Raw genomic sequence first — 17903 nt, 5'->3', positions numbered from 1 at the left:
GGCTGGATGGGGCTCTGAGCAACCTCATCTAGTTGAAGATGTCCCCGACCATTGCAGGGGGTTGGACTAGATGACCTCTAAAGGTCCCCTCCAACCCAAAGTATTCTATGAATCAGTGATATGACATCTTCTGTAAGGTTTGCAAAGTATTTTTTCACATACAGATGACTTCTGTGCATGATAATGAGGTATTTTTTACATTGATGGCTACTTCAATACAGGCAAGTGGGGTGCTGCCATATATTGAGGGGGAAAAAGAAGTGAGATGTTCCCAGTCATACAGTGGCTGGGCAATGGTATTGGAATTCAGTGTGCTTTACTCTAAGCTACCAACAAGGGATACCTGGTTAATCTCGCTGCAGTGACTTCAGCAGTGCTTCCATGTGGCTCCTCTGTCAGGTATTACTTCCTCATAGTACAGCAGGCAGTTTTAACAGAAACTGAATTGCACTGAAGTATCCGGCACAGACATGTTCCATTTCTACAGTTCTTTGGAGGACATAAACTCCAGCTGGGAATTAAAGCGAATACCTGTGGAGGAGCAACATGATATTCAACTCCTGGGTCTGTCTTTTTCATTACTGATCTGTTGATGACATCATTATTTTTGTTCTAACCATCAAGTATTTCTTATGGTCATTTTCTTGTTGAGTTCTTAACTGGAACTTTATATGTGCATAGTAGTAATTCCAGTCCCATGTTCTTAGAAAATGTGGAATCTGATTTTTGCTTTACGTGGCCTGTGAGTGTGTCCTGCAAGGCTGTGTAGAGCTAGTTCCCTTCTGTCCTGCTTCCTGTGTGCAAACTGGAGATAACAGCCCTGGCCTCTGTTGGAAAATTGCTTTGAGGCTGATGGATGTATAAAAAGTGAGTGGGTTATTATTACTGTATTTCCCCCCTGGTAATGTTAGCTGTCTTTAAAAATAGTGGCACTTGAAAATTCTGAATTACAGTGCTGCTGAATCACAGAGCAATTTTAATAGCTAATTTTGGAGTATGGTAGAGAAAATACATATTTTAGAAAAAGAAGAAACATTCAGGGTTTATTTTCATTATTTTTATGTTGAACATAATGACATGCAACAAAACTTACTTCTTGAACAAAACCATGTTATCACACTGCTGCCTTTTTTCCTTGAAGTTATTGTAAACTAAAAAAAAAAAATGCACCTAAAGTAAATAGTGATTATTGGCCAAGATGAGAGGCACTGCATGACACAGGGAGAGAGAAGGGGAATGAGGGGGAGTGTGAGTGTGTGTATACGCAATTCACAGTTATACTCCCAATTGAAACCAGTGGTTTGTTCTGGTGATGTAGAATGTTTTATTTTTCTTTGTAGCTGTAACCTGTACAAGTGTCACGAAAGATCTGCATGATCTGTTTTATTAGAAAAATTAGTCCTACATGTGTCAGCTTTGTTCCTATGGAGGAGGGAAGAACATATACTGGATATAGTGTTGATTCATCTTCTGTTATCAGTACATCCCCAACTATTGTTTGCTTGCTTTATTTTTTTTCTCATTCTATTATTTACTTACCTTTCCCTGCATCATTTGTATTTGTGGTTTTTTTTTTTTTTATTGTTTTCTCCTTTCCTCTCCTCACATCCTTTTTTCTTTCAAGAGTTTATTGCTGGTTATTTTTCACTTCTCACTTTCTTCTTCTCCTGTAAACATGAAGGCCTATGGAAATGTGCAAAGTACCTATGCATGTTAGGTAATTGCATTGAAGACAGAATAACCACACTGGGTCATTTTTATTCATTAACTAAATATGAAAAAGAAACTCTATATGCTAACTAGTGAAGTAGTGGTTTTTTAATTTTGTAACTTGGGCCCCAAAAGTGGTGGTCTTTTTTCCCCTCCTGTGATAATTGCTTCTCAGCAATTCAATTGTTGCACTTCTAACAGAAATTCAACAGCTGGCACCAGCAAATCTCAGCATCCAGGCATAGTTTTATTTCCAAGCCTCTTCCTTGGCTTCTTCCGTTGAGTTCTGATACATACACAAGAGTAGTTGCTTTCTAGCAGTATAACTCATCTGTGCTTCTTACCATGTATTTCTGACAGTCTGTGTCAGGTAAATTTTATTACAGACGTTTTCATCTAAATATGTGTGAATCCTTGGACAACATCTTGATAGAAAAATGTTCTAACTTACTCTTCTAATCACCAATACATGGAGTCAGTTTATCTAAGAACTTTTTTTGGAACAATGTGATCTCACTTCTGTGTCTCATAATTGTTATCTGATAGTCATGTCCAATCTAACTGACTTGTACCTGCGTCTTAGTTGGTGGCCAGTATGAAGTCAATCAAAATTCAGATTTATAGAGCAAATATTTAGGGCTCAGTGCAGACATTATTTGCTTGAGAGATATATGTAATGATACTCTACACATGAGAAAACTGATTTTTGCAGGAGCCTTTTCTAAACTGAGGTACTGTATGGTCCTTTAGTAACTGATTTGGTTTGACATGAAGTGCTTAGCTTTTTGCTCTTTGTATGGTAACATTTCAGCATACCTTCTACTCTTACAAAGTCATGCTTCCTATATGAGAACATGATTGTTCTTTGGCTAGGTCTAGAGAAAACAATTTTTTTTTAAGCAATTTATGTAATAAACTATATTTCATATGATGGCATATGATTTATTTGAATCTGTGTGCATTTAATAAGATGCCTTTTTAAATGCTAGTCTTCCAGTCATAGGAAAAAGTAAGTAATTTCTGAACATAGTGGTGTTGGGAAATTCTTTGTGAGGATTGGCTTGATACTTTAAATGGCATGGTGCTATAGACTCTGTAAGGGAACCTTTTTACATCTTGTCAAACTAAAGCTAACAATTCTGTTGAATGAACAAGAAATTCTTCTAATAATTTTTAAGGATCTAGTAGTTGTACCCAACTGCAGTTTCTTTCAAGTTGCAATGAAGTAAAAAAGGTATTGTAGAGAAGAATGATTGCATGGTTGAAAGGGTTTCAGTGCTCTGTGGGGGTGTGAAGCTTTCCAGGAAAAAAAAAGCCAAGGTTCTTTAGTGGTACTTGAGAGTAAATAACACAAAGGGAGGGTAAACTATGACTCAGCAATAGTGTAATTCAACAGCAGCTTTTAAAGTTCATAAAGTGGAGGTGAGTCTTGTAACACAGGTACTACATATGCAGTTTATATATGTGTACAAGTAGCTCCTCTGCAATGGGTCTTTATGTTTGAAAGGAGGGCAATATATTTATTTTTGTAGCATGACTTGTAAAGTATACATGCAGTACATCAAAACCCAAATTATTATTATCAATCATCTTGGAAGGAGTAGCAGCTTGAATACAAATGTCATCCACTTTAGTATTGTGTTTTGCTGTGGTACATTACAAAACAAAGGCAAATTTATTTCCTTAATCAACACATACTTTCTTTTATTCTCAGGCAAGGTTCTTTACAAATACCTATACTCTTCAAAACAGACTTTTTCTGTGTTGCTTTATTGTGAGTAATGCAAATTAAATGTGCTTATGACACTAGTTTTTAATGTGTATTTTTTATTTAAGCAATGGGAGCTCAATGTTCTGTAATATTTAAGAAATTAAATTAAAAGTTGTGCATATGCGGAACATTAAATCAGTCTATGGGAAAACAGTCTCCTCAGTAACCATTAAATCATTTTCCAATTCTTTAAACCATGTATGATTACTGTTTCAGGAACACAGTGTATCTCAATAACATAGTTCAGTTACTGAATCTCTTAAGTAAAAATTAATGTATGTGACTTTTTAAAAAATAGTTTATAGATTCTATTGACATAATAATAAAAAGAATGTGATTGGTAGTTTTCTCAGTTTGCTATTTTTTATATCCTGTGATGATACATTTGTTTTGAGGGGCTTAAATTAGAGAGCAGTTTGTTCCCTGAAGGCAAATATACACAGAGAGCATCAAGAAAATTAAGCTTAATTAGCAGAAGATGCGAGTTTAAAGCTCATTAAGTCCTTATAAACACTTTCCTTCAGAAATAATTTGGCTTTAGTTCTGAAGAGCGTTGATCTTATGTGAATTGTTTAGTGGTGAACTTGGCAGTGTTAAGTTTATGCTTGGACTCGTTCTTAAAGGCATATAATTCTATTCTATGATTTTTAAGGAAGCAGATCTCTACGGGAATTGTGGAAGAATGTGGGGAACAAAAAACAGTAAAAAATATTGCATGCTCATATTGATAGACCTCTACAATAACAGCTAAATATGCACAGGAGTTGATACATCCACACTGAAAAACTACCTGTGATAATAATTTTTTATCATCTGAAGTATAGGAAATTTATCCTAAACTTGAACAGCCTCTTTTCTCTCTCCTTTTTTTCTTTTTTTTTTGTTACGGTAGTTTTCAAATGCTCTAGCTTCTTGATTAGCATTGCATATATTTTAATATTACAAGTTCTAGTAATCAAGATAGAGGTCTTAGGAAATCCATAACATTCAGGCACACAAATAGTATGATAATCTCTGAATCTTTGAATATATCAACTGCCATAAAATGTAATTTAAACCAACTAACGAGAGTGTTGAACAAAAATGATTTGAAATATTTGAGATCCAAAAGTAGTAGGTATTTTCTTATAAATAATAGTATTTAATTTTTTAATCTTAACATGTTTTTAAAAGACATGAAGGTCTGTTTTTCAAACTTCATTTGTCCATTTTGTGATCTCAGTGGTTCTTTTGCATCTGTCATTCACAGTGGAACAATTCCCTTTCAGTACATTGTAACAGGCAATCTCCTCAGAAAACCTTCACATACTGGGCTGTCAATTCAGTCTGTAGGACTGGGAGGAAGGGACCAACATCCTGCTCCCTTCTAATCTCATTCAGCTAACCAGGCTCCCTCTGAAATTTAAATGCTATTATTATACTATCTCATAACGATTTTAACACTGAGTCAATATTCAGTAATTTCAGTAAGGTTGTTTATATATGCGGCACACACAATTAGTTTAACTGTTCTTGCTTTCTCTTAATTCTTGTATTTTATTTTCTATTTCATATTTTTAAGCCCTCTGTCTACTCTTTCCATTGTCTGTTTTATTGCCACATTAAATATTCCTCGTTCAGTTAAAGCATTTTGGCTGCTGGAGCTGAGTTCAGAGTTTAAATTCTGCTCATGCTGAGCATTCTTTGTAGAGCTATAAAATTAAGAGTTGCAAGAAAGTGTGAATATCTGTAGAAGAACGGCCCTGAAATTGCTCAATAAAATGGTGTAGCTGCATGAAGTAAATGGGGGGGAGAGGGAAGAAAAAGAAAAAATTTATTCATCCTGGTGTGCCAAGATTGAGTATTTAAGTCACAGAATATCCTTTTCCTATGGAAAAATGCTAATTAAAATTATGCTATTTTAATCTCAAGATTCATGCGTGCACTGAAGATAGGAACATCTCAACTGTCCAGTTGTCCACTTCAGAGAAGTTTAATCTTTTAAAATATCATACCACCTTAAATGTGAGGGTTAGAGGTAGAATATAAAACTTGCATAATTTTTCTTGCCATTTTCTTATAATACTAGTGATTAATAAAGAATTCAGCATTGTAGCATTAATTCCTTAAGATTATTTTTTCAGGTAAAATATAAAATGGGACATTTGTCATTGAAGTATGTATCCTGGGTGTTTTGTTTTTGTTTTGTTTTGTTTTTTTTTTTTTTTTTTTTTTAATGAAAAATGGTTACCTGTCCATTTATAACAATTTTCTGACTGGTACTAAGACGTTGATTTAAATAGGCAAAGGGGTATTCTTTTCACCTGCTATGTTCAGATCGATACAAAATCATGTCAGACGGTCCAGTACTTAAGGGAGTGTGTATCCAGTTCTGCAGCTCTTCGAAGTCATTCACTCGTCTGAAATGGCAATAGTGAGGTTGTGTAGAGCAAATTACACTTGAGGAGTTTGTATCAGTCTGAGGCAGTCTCTTCAAACTTCAAAAGGCAGTAAGGTTTTCTGGATTGACTGTTATGCTTGATAAAAAGAAGAATTAACCTACCGAGTAGGTCAGGTGTCAGGTAGGCTGTTTCAAACGAATGAATGTGACTGTAAAAAAGGCAAGTGATGGTTGAGTTACTGTATAGTGAATATAATGGTAGATCATTACTCGTATGAAGGAAGGAAACAATGAGGGAATGATCATTCTGTGACAGTAAAGGGTAAAATCTACCTTGCAAACCTTATTAATTTGGTCAATAGGAATACTAGGAATTCAATTTTGGTTTTGAGTCTACCCATCAAATGCAAAAGTCTCCGTTTTCCCTGGGAAATCACAAATTCTTTCTGCTGCATTCATCATTGCCTCAATAAAGTAGATACTCTACCATTACCTCTTACTTAAATGTCTAACATGGCCTGAAATTTAAAGAAGCGCTGACCTCCATGCATTAATTTGTCTTCAATGTAAGTTCATGTTTTTTACTCTCTAGAGTAATGACAAAAATATCATCAGTATTGTCACCTGGATATAAGAAGATTGTTGTCTTGAAAGAACATGTGTTTTCGTTAAGACTTCTGTTGTGGTTTGTTTGTTTTTTTTTTAATGGGAAGATTTTCTCTGCGTCTTTGAGGTCTTCTGGTGAATATTGGTTTACTGTCATAGAACATATCCATTGTTGAATTGTCGAATCATTCTTGTTATTGCCAACATAGTATAAAGGCTAAAGTATCTAACAGGAATAGCTGTATGGAGGTGAGGGAACCTCAAGTTGCTGTTAAGTTTCAGCACCTTCTTGTAACTTGTACAGAAAAAATGAGGGATTGATTGTGAGCATTTTTTGGGTGCATAGAAGGCAAGTCTTTTAAACTCCTGCTAGAGCAATACATATGGAATGGAGAGAGACAGAGCTGATAAAATCTGTCCATTTTACCAACACAGTATTAATCATTGTGTGTTTTTATGCCTAATAGGCAAGTAAGATTATCAGAAGTTTATATGGGATTGCAACAAGCAGCTCCACCGTACACCTGTGGTAGTGTCCTAATAATAGGAATATTACTGTCCTACTTCCTGTAGATGTACCCTGGAGTTGTTTCTCCTTAAGTTGTGTCATGTTCCTTAATTCTTATGCTTGTTCTGCAGAATTTTTGGAAGCAGTATGTGGTTTATCTTCAGCTTTAGTTTGGAGAATGTTAAGAACTTCTGGAACAAAACACTAAAACACCTGTTCCTGTAGAAGACTACCTACATGTGAAGTCCTCATTTTTTTCCTTTTCATCTCTTTTTATCACTCCCTCCCCCCCTTCCCCAGCACTGACTTAATAATTAACTACTGAAGTGGACCAATTATATGATCTCAGTTGTATGCCTTTGCTTAAGCAAATCCTTAGTGACTTAAATCACTGAACAGGATTATTTTTTTCTCTCTTGCGGGGAAGGTAGGTTTAATTAAAGTGTCAGTATTACCTAATGCAATTATTTTTCCAGAGTATAACAGAGATTATTTCAGACAGCTTAAGAAGCAAACAGCACTTGGAGGTTATTATGACTAAACTGATCTGTTTTTCAAGGATATTGCAGAAATCTGTAAAAATCTTCTTTGAATCCATAGCTAATAAAAGTAGTAAGAGGGTTTTGTTTACTTTTGAAGGACGTTGTAATGATTAACAATAGTAATAAATCAGATTAATCAGTGCATAAATCTTAATCATACTGTTCTGTGACTCCAACTGCTGTTGTTCAGAATATCCAAGTTGTTGTTGATGGCTGCACAAGTGAGACTACAGTAAAAATTCTTTATTTTCAGGGAGTCTCTAGTATTTACTTAGTTTGAAAGCCTTAGGCTCTGGCGTCTTTAATCATGTGCATTTGAATGTAAGCACAAATGTGCTGTCTCCCTTCCATGCTATGCTTTTCTTGTAACTAAATGAGCTGGTATGCTACTTTTAACTATATGGAGTGTAAGATACCAAAGGAGGAAGGTGTAGGCCCCTATTGTCGATGTATTGGAGCATGAATGAGAGTGTCCTGATTTCATGGAGTCACCGAGTGCCTGAATTCCAGATTTACTAAAGTTGGATTTTATTAATATCTTTGATATGTTTCCTTTCTGATAAAAATACAGTAATTTCATCTGTCTTGACTAGCTCACACACATTATACGTGATTCCAAGAAGTGTAACAGTTTTTATAGCAGTTATATATAAGAACAGATTTTAGATCAATTCTTTCTATTATATTTGTCTCAACAGCTAAGAAATCTTTCCAGTTTGGACCTACGTCATATCACAGAACTGGACAATGAAACAGTGATGGAAATAGTAAAGAGATGCAAAAACCTTAATTCCCTCAATCTGTGTCTGAACTGGATCATTAATGACAGGTAACTTCATTTTAGCATCTAAAACCAGTATAAGGTACATTTAACTGGTTGTATTAGTTGAGAATAATTCCTCATGGCTCGGGGGTTGCAGGGGATCAATAAATGCAAGCAGTGTTTTCTGAGTGCTTTTCTTGCTTGTTTTGTTTAAATCATCTAGATGTATTTTACAGACTGTACATTTCTGTAGCAAGGAAAAGTTTATTTATGACTAGATGGCAGCACTAATCTGTTTACTGTAGATTTAATGAGAATGCGCTCTTTACCATGTGTCATTGAATTGTACAATTGGAATTGACTCCTTCTGTAGGTAGCTAGGATTTAAACAGATTTATATGCATACAAAAAATGAAGCATATTTTTTACTACATAAGGAAAAATAAACTGCTTGTGGGTTAACTAGTGGAATTCATGTTTCTGTAGAAAACCAAAAGTCCTTCATTGTTTGGGGGAGAGACTTGCCAGGATGAGACTTGAAAGAATAACTGGGGTATTACTTCAGGCTTTTCCTTTTGACCTGAATACCTCCTATCCTGATGCATTCTGTCCTTTTGATTAATTTATTTTAACATTAAATAAATACACACAGATGATATATCAGTCTGTTGCAAATTAGATGAAAAATGAAAAAACTATTGAGAATTTAAAAAGCTGAAGTTTCCTCTTAAAATGAGAAAATACGAGAAAGCCACACCTCAAGGTGTGCAGAAGAGAACATTTTGAATTACTTAGGACAGATTGGTTTATTATAACTGGTGTTTTAAACAAAATGAAAGAAACACTTTTAACAGAGAGGGGTTCTAAAACAGTTTCATATAAACCAGAATGATGTTTTAGCAATTACACTTCTTCCCCTTGGTTGCAGATTTTTTTCTAACATACTCTCTTTCAATGTTTTCTGAAGTCTTTAAGAATTCGCTAAAGTGTAAATGAGATCTAGACTTCGGCAGAAGTATAATGTTCTAAAAATACTACAGTTCAGCTGTGAAAACAGGAAGTATGATTGAACTTTTATTGTAACTCCTTTTAGCCTTTAAGACTGTTTCTTGATTTTTGTAGGTTTAGGTCAGACCCTTAATGCAACTTCACAGGTTTTGGAAGAACTTAGTTGCCTCAGATCTTTCTGTCTGTAGGGTCTTATTTTCATATGCAGAATAAGGCTACTGTAATGGAAAATTTTAAAGTAAGTCAGAAAAAATAATAATAAGAAAAATGTAAATTTAAGACAGGCACTTTACAGGTTTTAATTAAAGTGCTTAGAAATAGTATACCTTTTCTGCATGAAAGTTTTGAGCAGGACAGTCTGCTAAGTATGATCCAAAATGACGCCAAAGTATTCTTGAAATTACTAGAATTACTAGAATAAGAAATACATCTTTTAAGTAAATGCATATAACTCTCAAACATCATATTGAATATAGTTAAATTATGAAGCTTAAAAAGAAAAGGAAACCCTTTCCAGCAATGACAGATAGCCTGCTATTGTATGTAAACTTTTAGATCATTGACTTTTGTCTCTGTAGTTCTCTGCATTTTGTCTCTATTTCTAATTATACCTGTCAGTACTTTTTCAGCATACAACTGATAACTAAAACTTGACTACAAATTTAAGTTTAGTTATTTCAATTAGCTTCTAGCTAAAAAAGCAAAGAGAGAATTTAGAAAATAGGGCCTTTGTTGAATCTTATTCATAGGCAGACATTTGGCAATTCAAGTATGTTTTTCTGTTTTACAAGTGAGATGAAGCTCCAAATACTAGTCTTAATTTTGCCTACTCCTCCTAAATGCTGAATTAAGAATTGCTGAAAACTATGTAAAAGGAACGTGATACAACCACTTGGGGTTTAATCAATGTAGACACTGGTTCAGCAGAGTATTATGAGCATACTCACTTTGAGGGTATGAGTGAGCCTTCAGATGTTCACAGGACTGTTTCAAGTGCTTACCTTGGGTAAAAAACCAAGTTGATTTAAAGTAAATTGGTTTGTTAATCATTTAAGGCAAGGCGAACTTTATCTTTTTTGTTGTTTTTATTTGATGGCTCCTAATCAAGAGGGGATGTCAGAGGAGATTTTGCATCTTCATACCCTTAAGTAAACCTTTTGCTTATTGTTGTTGCTAACACATAAGAGATAGTAGCAGTCTAATGTTTTACCTTATTCTTCGTTTCAAAACAGAGAGATCAGTTCTACCACCTCACCACCACACCTCCCACCCCCCATTATTGAGCCTGCTTACTTCTGAGATCCAACTACACAGGGATTCTATTCCAGAATTTTTTCAAACTTTACAGGACACTTTTTTGTTCTGTTTAGAATGGCTAAGGGTTGGTGGGGATTTTTTTTGTTTTTGTTGTTGTTGTTTTTTAAAGCCTTGGAAAACTGTTTCCCTCCATTCCTTTTTGCAAAGTCAAGGGAGAAAGAAAAAAAAGTTCTCAAAAAAATGGTATAGCTTAAAAAGGTATCTGTGATTTGTCTCTTAGCGGTAGTTGATTATTGGTATGTTTTAGAGCAGAAGTAAACCACTGGTTTTAAAACTTTGTTTTAGATTTCTTTATTGCTTCCAGGAATCCATAACAATTCTTCCATAAGGAAATCTGTGGCCCCAGAATATTTATAACATTCTCTTGCTTGTGACACAGTATTGGATCTAATGCTGTGATGGTTACAGCTCTTGCTAAGTAACTGAAAGTATCTGAATTACAGAGAACAAGATTCGTGCATGGCAGGCACTTACTAAGATTTTTTGGTGCTGTGATTCTTTTTCACGTGCAGAAATTAACAAGAACTATTATTTCTCTATTTTGATTAAAGCTATTTTTGTTTTTGAAAGTATGCAACTCAAAGGCTTATGTAGGGCAGTAAAAAATAATTTAATTTTACCTAAGGCAAAAGATATGTTCAGTGTGTTCAGTTGAGATACTCTTGACATTATTTTTAAAACGAAAGAAAACTCGGTCTCTTATAATGACTTGTAAAAAAAGGCTCTAAAAGTTGCGAGTTAAGCAAGATCAAAAAAAGACCTATTAAAGTAATCTAGCATAATGATTTCTTCTCAAAGAATTACAGCTCCCTCAAAAGCTTCATATACTATTTGTCATGTTGGTTAAATATGTTATAGAAACAGTCCTACTAGTTCTGTAAAATGGGAACAAAACCAAACTTGCAAATTCTTTTAGGATGCATCATGAGTAGATTATCTCAGGTCTTTGCAATTGGAAAGGAGTAAAAGTGAGTTCTCTGTACATGGTGGTGTGAATAATATATCCTAAGGCTTGATTTGAATAACCTTATGACCTTGAAGTTGTCTTAATGGTCACTGCATTTGCTCTTTTGACTTTTAATTGATACAATAAAAATACTGACATGTAGAAATAAATCTCACGGAGGATTGAGGAAAATGTAGTATGACATACTGGCAGTTTTCAGGGATGTGTGATTTTTCTAATAGTTCGAGGGATGTCTGCCATGTAGTATATCCATAAATGACCAAGGAGCAAGCAGCAAGTAATCTAACATTATTTTTTTTGTGGATCTTATCTCTGTGGGCCTTGAGTTGCAATTCACTTTGATTTCTGTATTACATAATTTACCTATAGGTAGACATTTAAGAGCTGTGCAGTGACAGTCAAGTCTTTAGAGTATTTCTGCTTCCATAAGTCATCCTTCATACTAAAACACTCCCTTAGAAATATTTGTATAGGATTGAGGATGTTTGCTAGCCCCTATTGTATCTGTGGTTCTTCTAATAAACATCATGGCATATGTACTACTGCAGATAAGGTAAGGGACTTTACCTAGTGCTACAGTGATATTTTTTTGGTGCTATAGCACTGCCAGTCATCTGCGGTAAGGTTCCACCTGCATAACAAAATTAATGATTGGTTTTGAAGCCACAGGACAATAATTTCCCAGCCATTTGAGAACATTGGTCCTTCTGTAGGTAGTGCCATGTGTTCTTGTAGTAATTGTCAAGAGAGCTGTATTTTTCACGTAAATTATCGCACACTGGTTGTAGGTGACTTTGTTAGCAGGTGCTGAGATTTGCAGAGCACCTGGAGGTTGTTGAGAGTAAGATGTGTTTTGTGACTTGGAGGCAGATAAGCAGTATCTGCATGGCACAGTGAATCAGCAAGGAATGTAGGTTGATGACCTTCTAGTAGTATCACTGCTATCAGACTTCTGATTAGTGATGTGGGACAAGGTAAGCCTTACGTGTTCCTCCTTGAGCTTTCGGCACAGGTGGGAAGCCTGGATTTGGTCTAATTATACAAGTTCTGAGAAAACTGCTGTCCTTCTGTAGTGCTTTCATGAAATACTGCTTTGGATAAAAGAGTACATGGTGTAACGGGACAGTCTCCCCATACTGTAATGATTAAGACTTGGTGAGGATTCTGGTTGGAGTCCAGGATTTGGAAATACAGACTTTTTGACAAGGGTAGTAGTCAGGAAGTCAAGATATGGAAGACATTCAGAGGAACTATGGTTGGAAGCCAGACCATAAGCCTGAAAACCAAAATGTTTACAGCAGCACAGGAGAAAGGAGCATTTTCTCCTTTGAAAGAGGCTTCATCTGCTTTGTTCTACCGGGCCACTAATGCAGCATTGTTTTCTCAGGACTGGGTATCATACTTGTTGGCATAGAGCATATGGGGGTTTCTATGTTGTTACTTAGCACAGTAAATTGTTAATGTGGTCTTCCATACGCTTTATAAGTGTTTAAAAAAATCTGTGTTGACTGCCTACCATGACTTCATGTGAAGCCATGTAATCTGCCTTGGGAGCATCTGCTATGATCTGGATGTGTTGTGGGTAGATGATACAATGCTGAAGATAGTCTCAGCACGTGATGAGTTTACTGTGTTTAGCCCCAGAACTGCTGGTGTATGTGAATGGCCCAACATTTCATGAGCAGATGTAAGCATCAAAATAGTAGCTCAATTCTTAGAATATATTATTAATAAAATGCAGGATTAGTGAATGCTAGAATTATTTTCAAGAAATGTAATAAAATGAATCTTATCTTCCTGAAAGTGTAAGCCTCTTCATACTTGATGTGGAAATTATTTTAATAAAATGACTTCTAAAATAAAAATGTATAAAGCTTTCAGCTTGCATATATTTTTGCCCAGGCAAAGATGTTCATTTTATCTGTGGTGCCTACAAATGCTAATAGAGTATCTTAGTATTCATCACTTTTAATCTGACTGAGGTGGAAATGTACTTCAGGAGCACTGATACTTATTCCTGTCGTTTTGTATAATCTGATTTTGGGGGTAAAGTAGAGCCTTCCAGAAAAGTAACTGTATTTTTATATGTTATTAGTCATGAACCATTGTAGGTGAATACCAACATTTCTTAATTTTAATTTAATTTCATCTTTTCAGTGTTATCTGAAAGATGATCTCCTTTGAGTTCTCTGCATATTTATCAGGTGTTTAGTCAGCTACATTAAAAACTTGAACTCAGTAAAAAGTTACATAATGTCACACAAATTAATTTTACTTTTAAAATTACTTATTCTTTTGAATGTCTTTTTAATGAAATTTGTAAGAAAATTGGCTTCACCCTGCAGATGTGTTTTGTAAAATGATTTGAGGCTGACTGTCAGATTTTTTTTAATTTCAAAATACAGCATAGAAGTTGGACAAAGGAAGATAATTGGCATGCTTTGGTGAATTATCAACTTTAAATTCTGGGTCGTCATTTCTTTTTTTTAAATGTTTATGAAATAATCCAGAGTGGTGGGTTAATGTTGGTGGGCTGCCAGATGCCCACCAGCTGCTCAGTCACTTCTCTCGTCCCTTCTGTGTTTGTCCCCCCACCAATAGGACAGGAGGAGAAAGTAAGATGGAAAAGCTCGTGGGTCAAGATAAAGACAGGGAGATCACTCATCAATTACTGTATGGTCGAAAAAGACTTAACTTGGAGCAGATTAATTTATTGCCAATTAAAAATAGAGTAGGATAGTGAGGAAAAAAGGGAAAAAATAAACCATCTTCCCTCACCCTCCCCTTCTTCCCAGGCTCAACTTCAGTACTTCATTCCCAGCTTGTTGACCACCTCCCCCTGAAGCCATGCAGGGCGGTAGGGAACAGGGACTGCAGTCAGTCCGTAAGACTTCATCTCTGCCACTCTATCCTCACACTATTCCTCTGCTCCAGTACGTCATCTTGCAGCATTTTAGGAGCAGGGAGGCTGCAGGGGGTGGCTTCTGTGAGAAAAAGCCAGAAAGTGCTCCTATGTCAGATAGCCAGTTCCAGCTGGCTGCAAAACAGACCCACTGCTGGCCAAAGCTGAGGCAGGCAGCGATGTGGTAACATATTTACAAAGGGTAGAAGACGCTGCACAACAGAGGGGTGAGGGAAATGGACACCAATATCAGTGAAAAAGGAGGAGGTGCTCCAGGCACTGGAGCAGAGATCCTTCTGCAGCCTGTAGTGAAGACCATAGTGAGCCAGGCTGTCCTTCTGCAGCCCATGGAGGTCTATGATGGAGCAGATATCTGCCCGTGGGGGACCCCATGGTAGAGCAGGTAGACGTGCCCTGAAGGAAACTGTGACCTCATGGAGAGCTCGTGCTGGAGCAGGCTCCTGGCAGGAAACATTAGATTGGAACAGATCACTCTCATACTGTCTGCAAAGTTTTAACAATAATAAAAATAGAAAACGCGTTCTAATAATTAAGTGTAACAGTCCTTTCATTGAGGTTTTAGCCTGCTAATTCTACTTCTCTCTATGACTGGTATTAAAATAAGTAAGTTTTTAGGAGTCATTTTCCGGTGGAAATGGATGTTATCAAACAGTAAAACTTTAAAGCTATTATCATGATTTTCCACCCTTTTTATCTTTCTTAACATACTTGAAAAAGAGGGAAAATAGTCCACTGTTGTCACACTGCTGAAATGTATGATAAATGAAGCTTTGTAAATAGTGAAAATATGAGGAGGGTGATTAAGTCTGACAATTCTCATGTAAAATACTCGAGATGATTAATGTCTACTGTGATTAGTTATTAATGTAGTGCGAGGGACTTAGCATCAGCCTAAACACTTTTATGAGTTGTGGCATTAAAAAAAAAAATTGGAAGATAGGTATGCACTTGTTAAACCAAAGGAGAAATTTCTTAGACTTGATTGCTAATAATTAAAAATGGCAGACATGACACAAATGTGGCTTGACTATTTTCTGTATGACGTTCCTTACAGAAATTAAGAAAGTGCAATGTTTCCTGAAGGCATGGAAATGACAGTGTGTTATAAATCGGAGTCCTTAGTGCATCATGAAAACGGAAAGGTTTTGCGTATATATAATTTCTGTACAGATAAAATCTATGCCGTGTTATATTTTGAAGTAGTATAAAAAATAAAAAATCCAACCTACTAATGCTCAGAAAAGATGTAGTCCTTATTGCAATTACCATTGCATTCTGAGGTTGCAACCTATAATTCACTGTGTAGTCAGAATAGACACTAGACACGGTACTTGAAAAAAAAGAGAGAAGAGATAGCTGTCGTAATGATTTACTGGTGTCGTAATGATTTACTGGTGTCGTAATGATTTACTGCACTGACTATATTGTTTAGAGACTGTCAGAGAATCCTTTAGAAATAGTATTTGAAGGGAGTATAACAGTGTTCTAAATTTGCTTTAGACTGTTCCTTGCTGCATGGGGTTAAGCTCAAAATTAAAATAATTTTGCAGGTTTTTGGTGGGATTTTTTGTGTGTAGGTGAGCATAAGACCTGTGTTATTGGTGGCATCTTGCCATCATATTAGCAGGAAATGTGTCAGCTGCTATACACTAATGGCCTTCAATCCTGATCAGATAACTCAGTGATCCCACCTTTTTCTCCTGTTGAAACCAAAGAAGGCTGGTATATGCTGAATTTTATATGAAGTTAAATGTAGTTATTTTGTGTGTTTAGATTCAAGATTAACCACTAAGTACTGAATTGTAAAGGAGATGAAAAATTTATGTACCTTTGAGAAGTCGTAGCAAGCTTGAAGAGGAAGGTGGTGATGAAATCAAAGTTGAGCTGACAGAATGTATGACTAGGTAGTTCTGGAATTAGCAGTAGTAATGTAATGAAGAAAATAAGAGTAACTTAAATTTAAAGTGATGATCATGGTGATGCCTATAGGGTAAAGTTCATGAACAAATGAGTGATGCAGAGAAGAAAAAACAGCAAACCCTTAACAGTGACATGTTTGGATTGGAGTCTCCCTGACTTCTGTGTATGCCCTGTGATTGTGATCTACTGGTTTTCAGAACTGTGGTGAAATGATCTGAGACTTCCTTCAATCTGTGCATCTCGTTTTTAATCTCATGGAGTGAGAAAGAAACTGGTATATACCACCTCTGTGTGCCACAAGGGAGCTGGGACTCAGCCAGCTTGTACAACTGACCATCAGAGGGTCAGAGTGTTTTCCAGGCCTCACAGTTCCAATACACACAGAGAAGGCAGGAAACAACCTGCCTGCTCACTAAATACAGCCTGAATTTCACTGGCAACCTTTTTTGTAACCTGTAGAGCGCTCTGTGGCATTATGCCACGTGTGGAGGACAGCGTCCGTTTCTGGGCTCACCAGTACAAGAAAGACATGGACATATTGCAAGGAGTCCCACAAAGGTGGTGAAGGGCCTGGAGCATCTCTCCTATGAGAAAAGGCTGAGAGAGCTGGGACTTCAGCCTGGAGAAGAGAAGGCTCAGGGGGACCTCACCAGTGTATATAAATACCTGCAGGGAGGGTGCAAAGACACAGCCAGGCTCTTTTCAGTGGTGCCCAGTGCCAGGGCCAGAGGCAATGGGCACCCAGGGAAACACTGGAGGTCCCCTCTGAACTTCAGGAAACACTTGTGCACTCTGAAGGGCACTGAGCACTGGCACAGGTTGTGTGAAGAAGCTATGGAGTGTCCCTCCTTGGAGACAAGGGCTCTGAGTGACCTTGGTTGAGCAGGAGGTTAGGCCAGACGGCCTCCAGAGGTCCCTGTCAACTTCATCCGTTCTGTGATTCTCGTACTAACACATGTTAGACAGTTTGTGTTGAATTATTCTGTTAAGAAAACTGGTGGTAGAATAAGTGAGCCTCACCATAGCAGTCATCTTCCTTGCTGGCTCCCAACTTTTTCAAGGCTTGTTGTGATGTGTTTGGACAGACAGTTATCTCCTAATTCTGGGAAATGAATTGGCCAAGCAGGACCTAAAGGAGGTCCCCAGGGAATATAAGACATATTATTAACATCACCATCATTGATGTTAGTGTTTACAGTGAAGAGTGAGAAAAATTTGGTTTCTGCTCTTATTCTTTCCATGTTCTCCCCCAGTACCAATTACCTCCTCTTACTTCTTTCCTTTTCCTCCCCCTCAGATTTCATCTAATAAGCATCTAATCTATGTAGCCAATGGCATTTAACAGGTGGTTGTGGACCTGTGGTAGCGGAGAGTTAGGAGCAATGACAAAAGTTGTGCACAGGAACAAGTTTGCCAGGTTGCAGTCTGTAGTATCCTAGTGTTGCAGCACCATCAGAATGTTCGTTTCCAAAGACAGATACTGTTTCC

General features: G+C 36.5%; 1 protein-coding gene across 4 annotated transcripts in view; it reads left to right on the top strand.

The window, feature by feature from the left end:
* Positions 1–17903, top strand: part of FBXL17 (F-box and leucine rich repeat protein 17) — a 281585-nt gene that overhangs the window by 83079 nt on the left and 180603 nt on the right. For all 4 annotated transcript variants that reach the window (XR_008730168.1, XM_055698556.1, XM_055698555.1 and 1 more), the window contains one exon: positions 8216–8346. Coding sequence is in view for 3 of the 4 variants with exons in the window: in XM_055698556.1 (XP_055554531.1) it covers positions 8216–8346 (131 nt within the window). In the remaining variant the exon portion in view is untranslated. The remainder of the gene's footprint in view (positions 1–8215; positions 8347–17903) is intronic.

Source organism: Falco cherrug, chromosome Z, assembly GCF_023634085.1.
Source record: "Falco cherrug isolate bFalChe1 chromosome Z, bFalChe1.pri, whole genome shotgun sequence".
Taxonomy (NCBI): Eukaryota; Metazoa; Chordata; class Aves; order Falconiformes; family Falconidae; genus Falco; species Falco cherrug.
The sequence above is the reverse complement of the archived record's forward strand: the minus strand, read 5'-3'. Positions and strand labels throughout refer to the sequence as shown.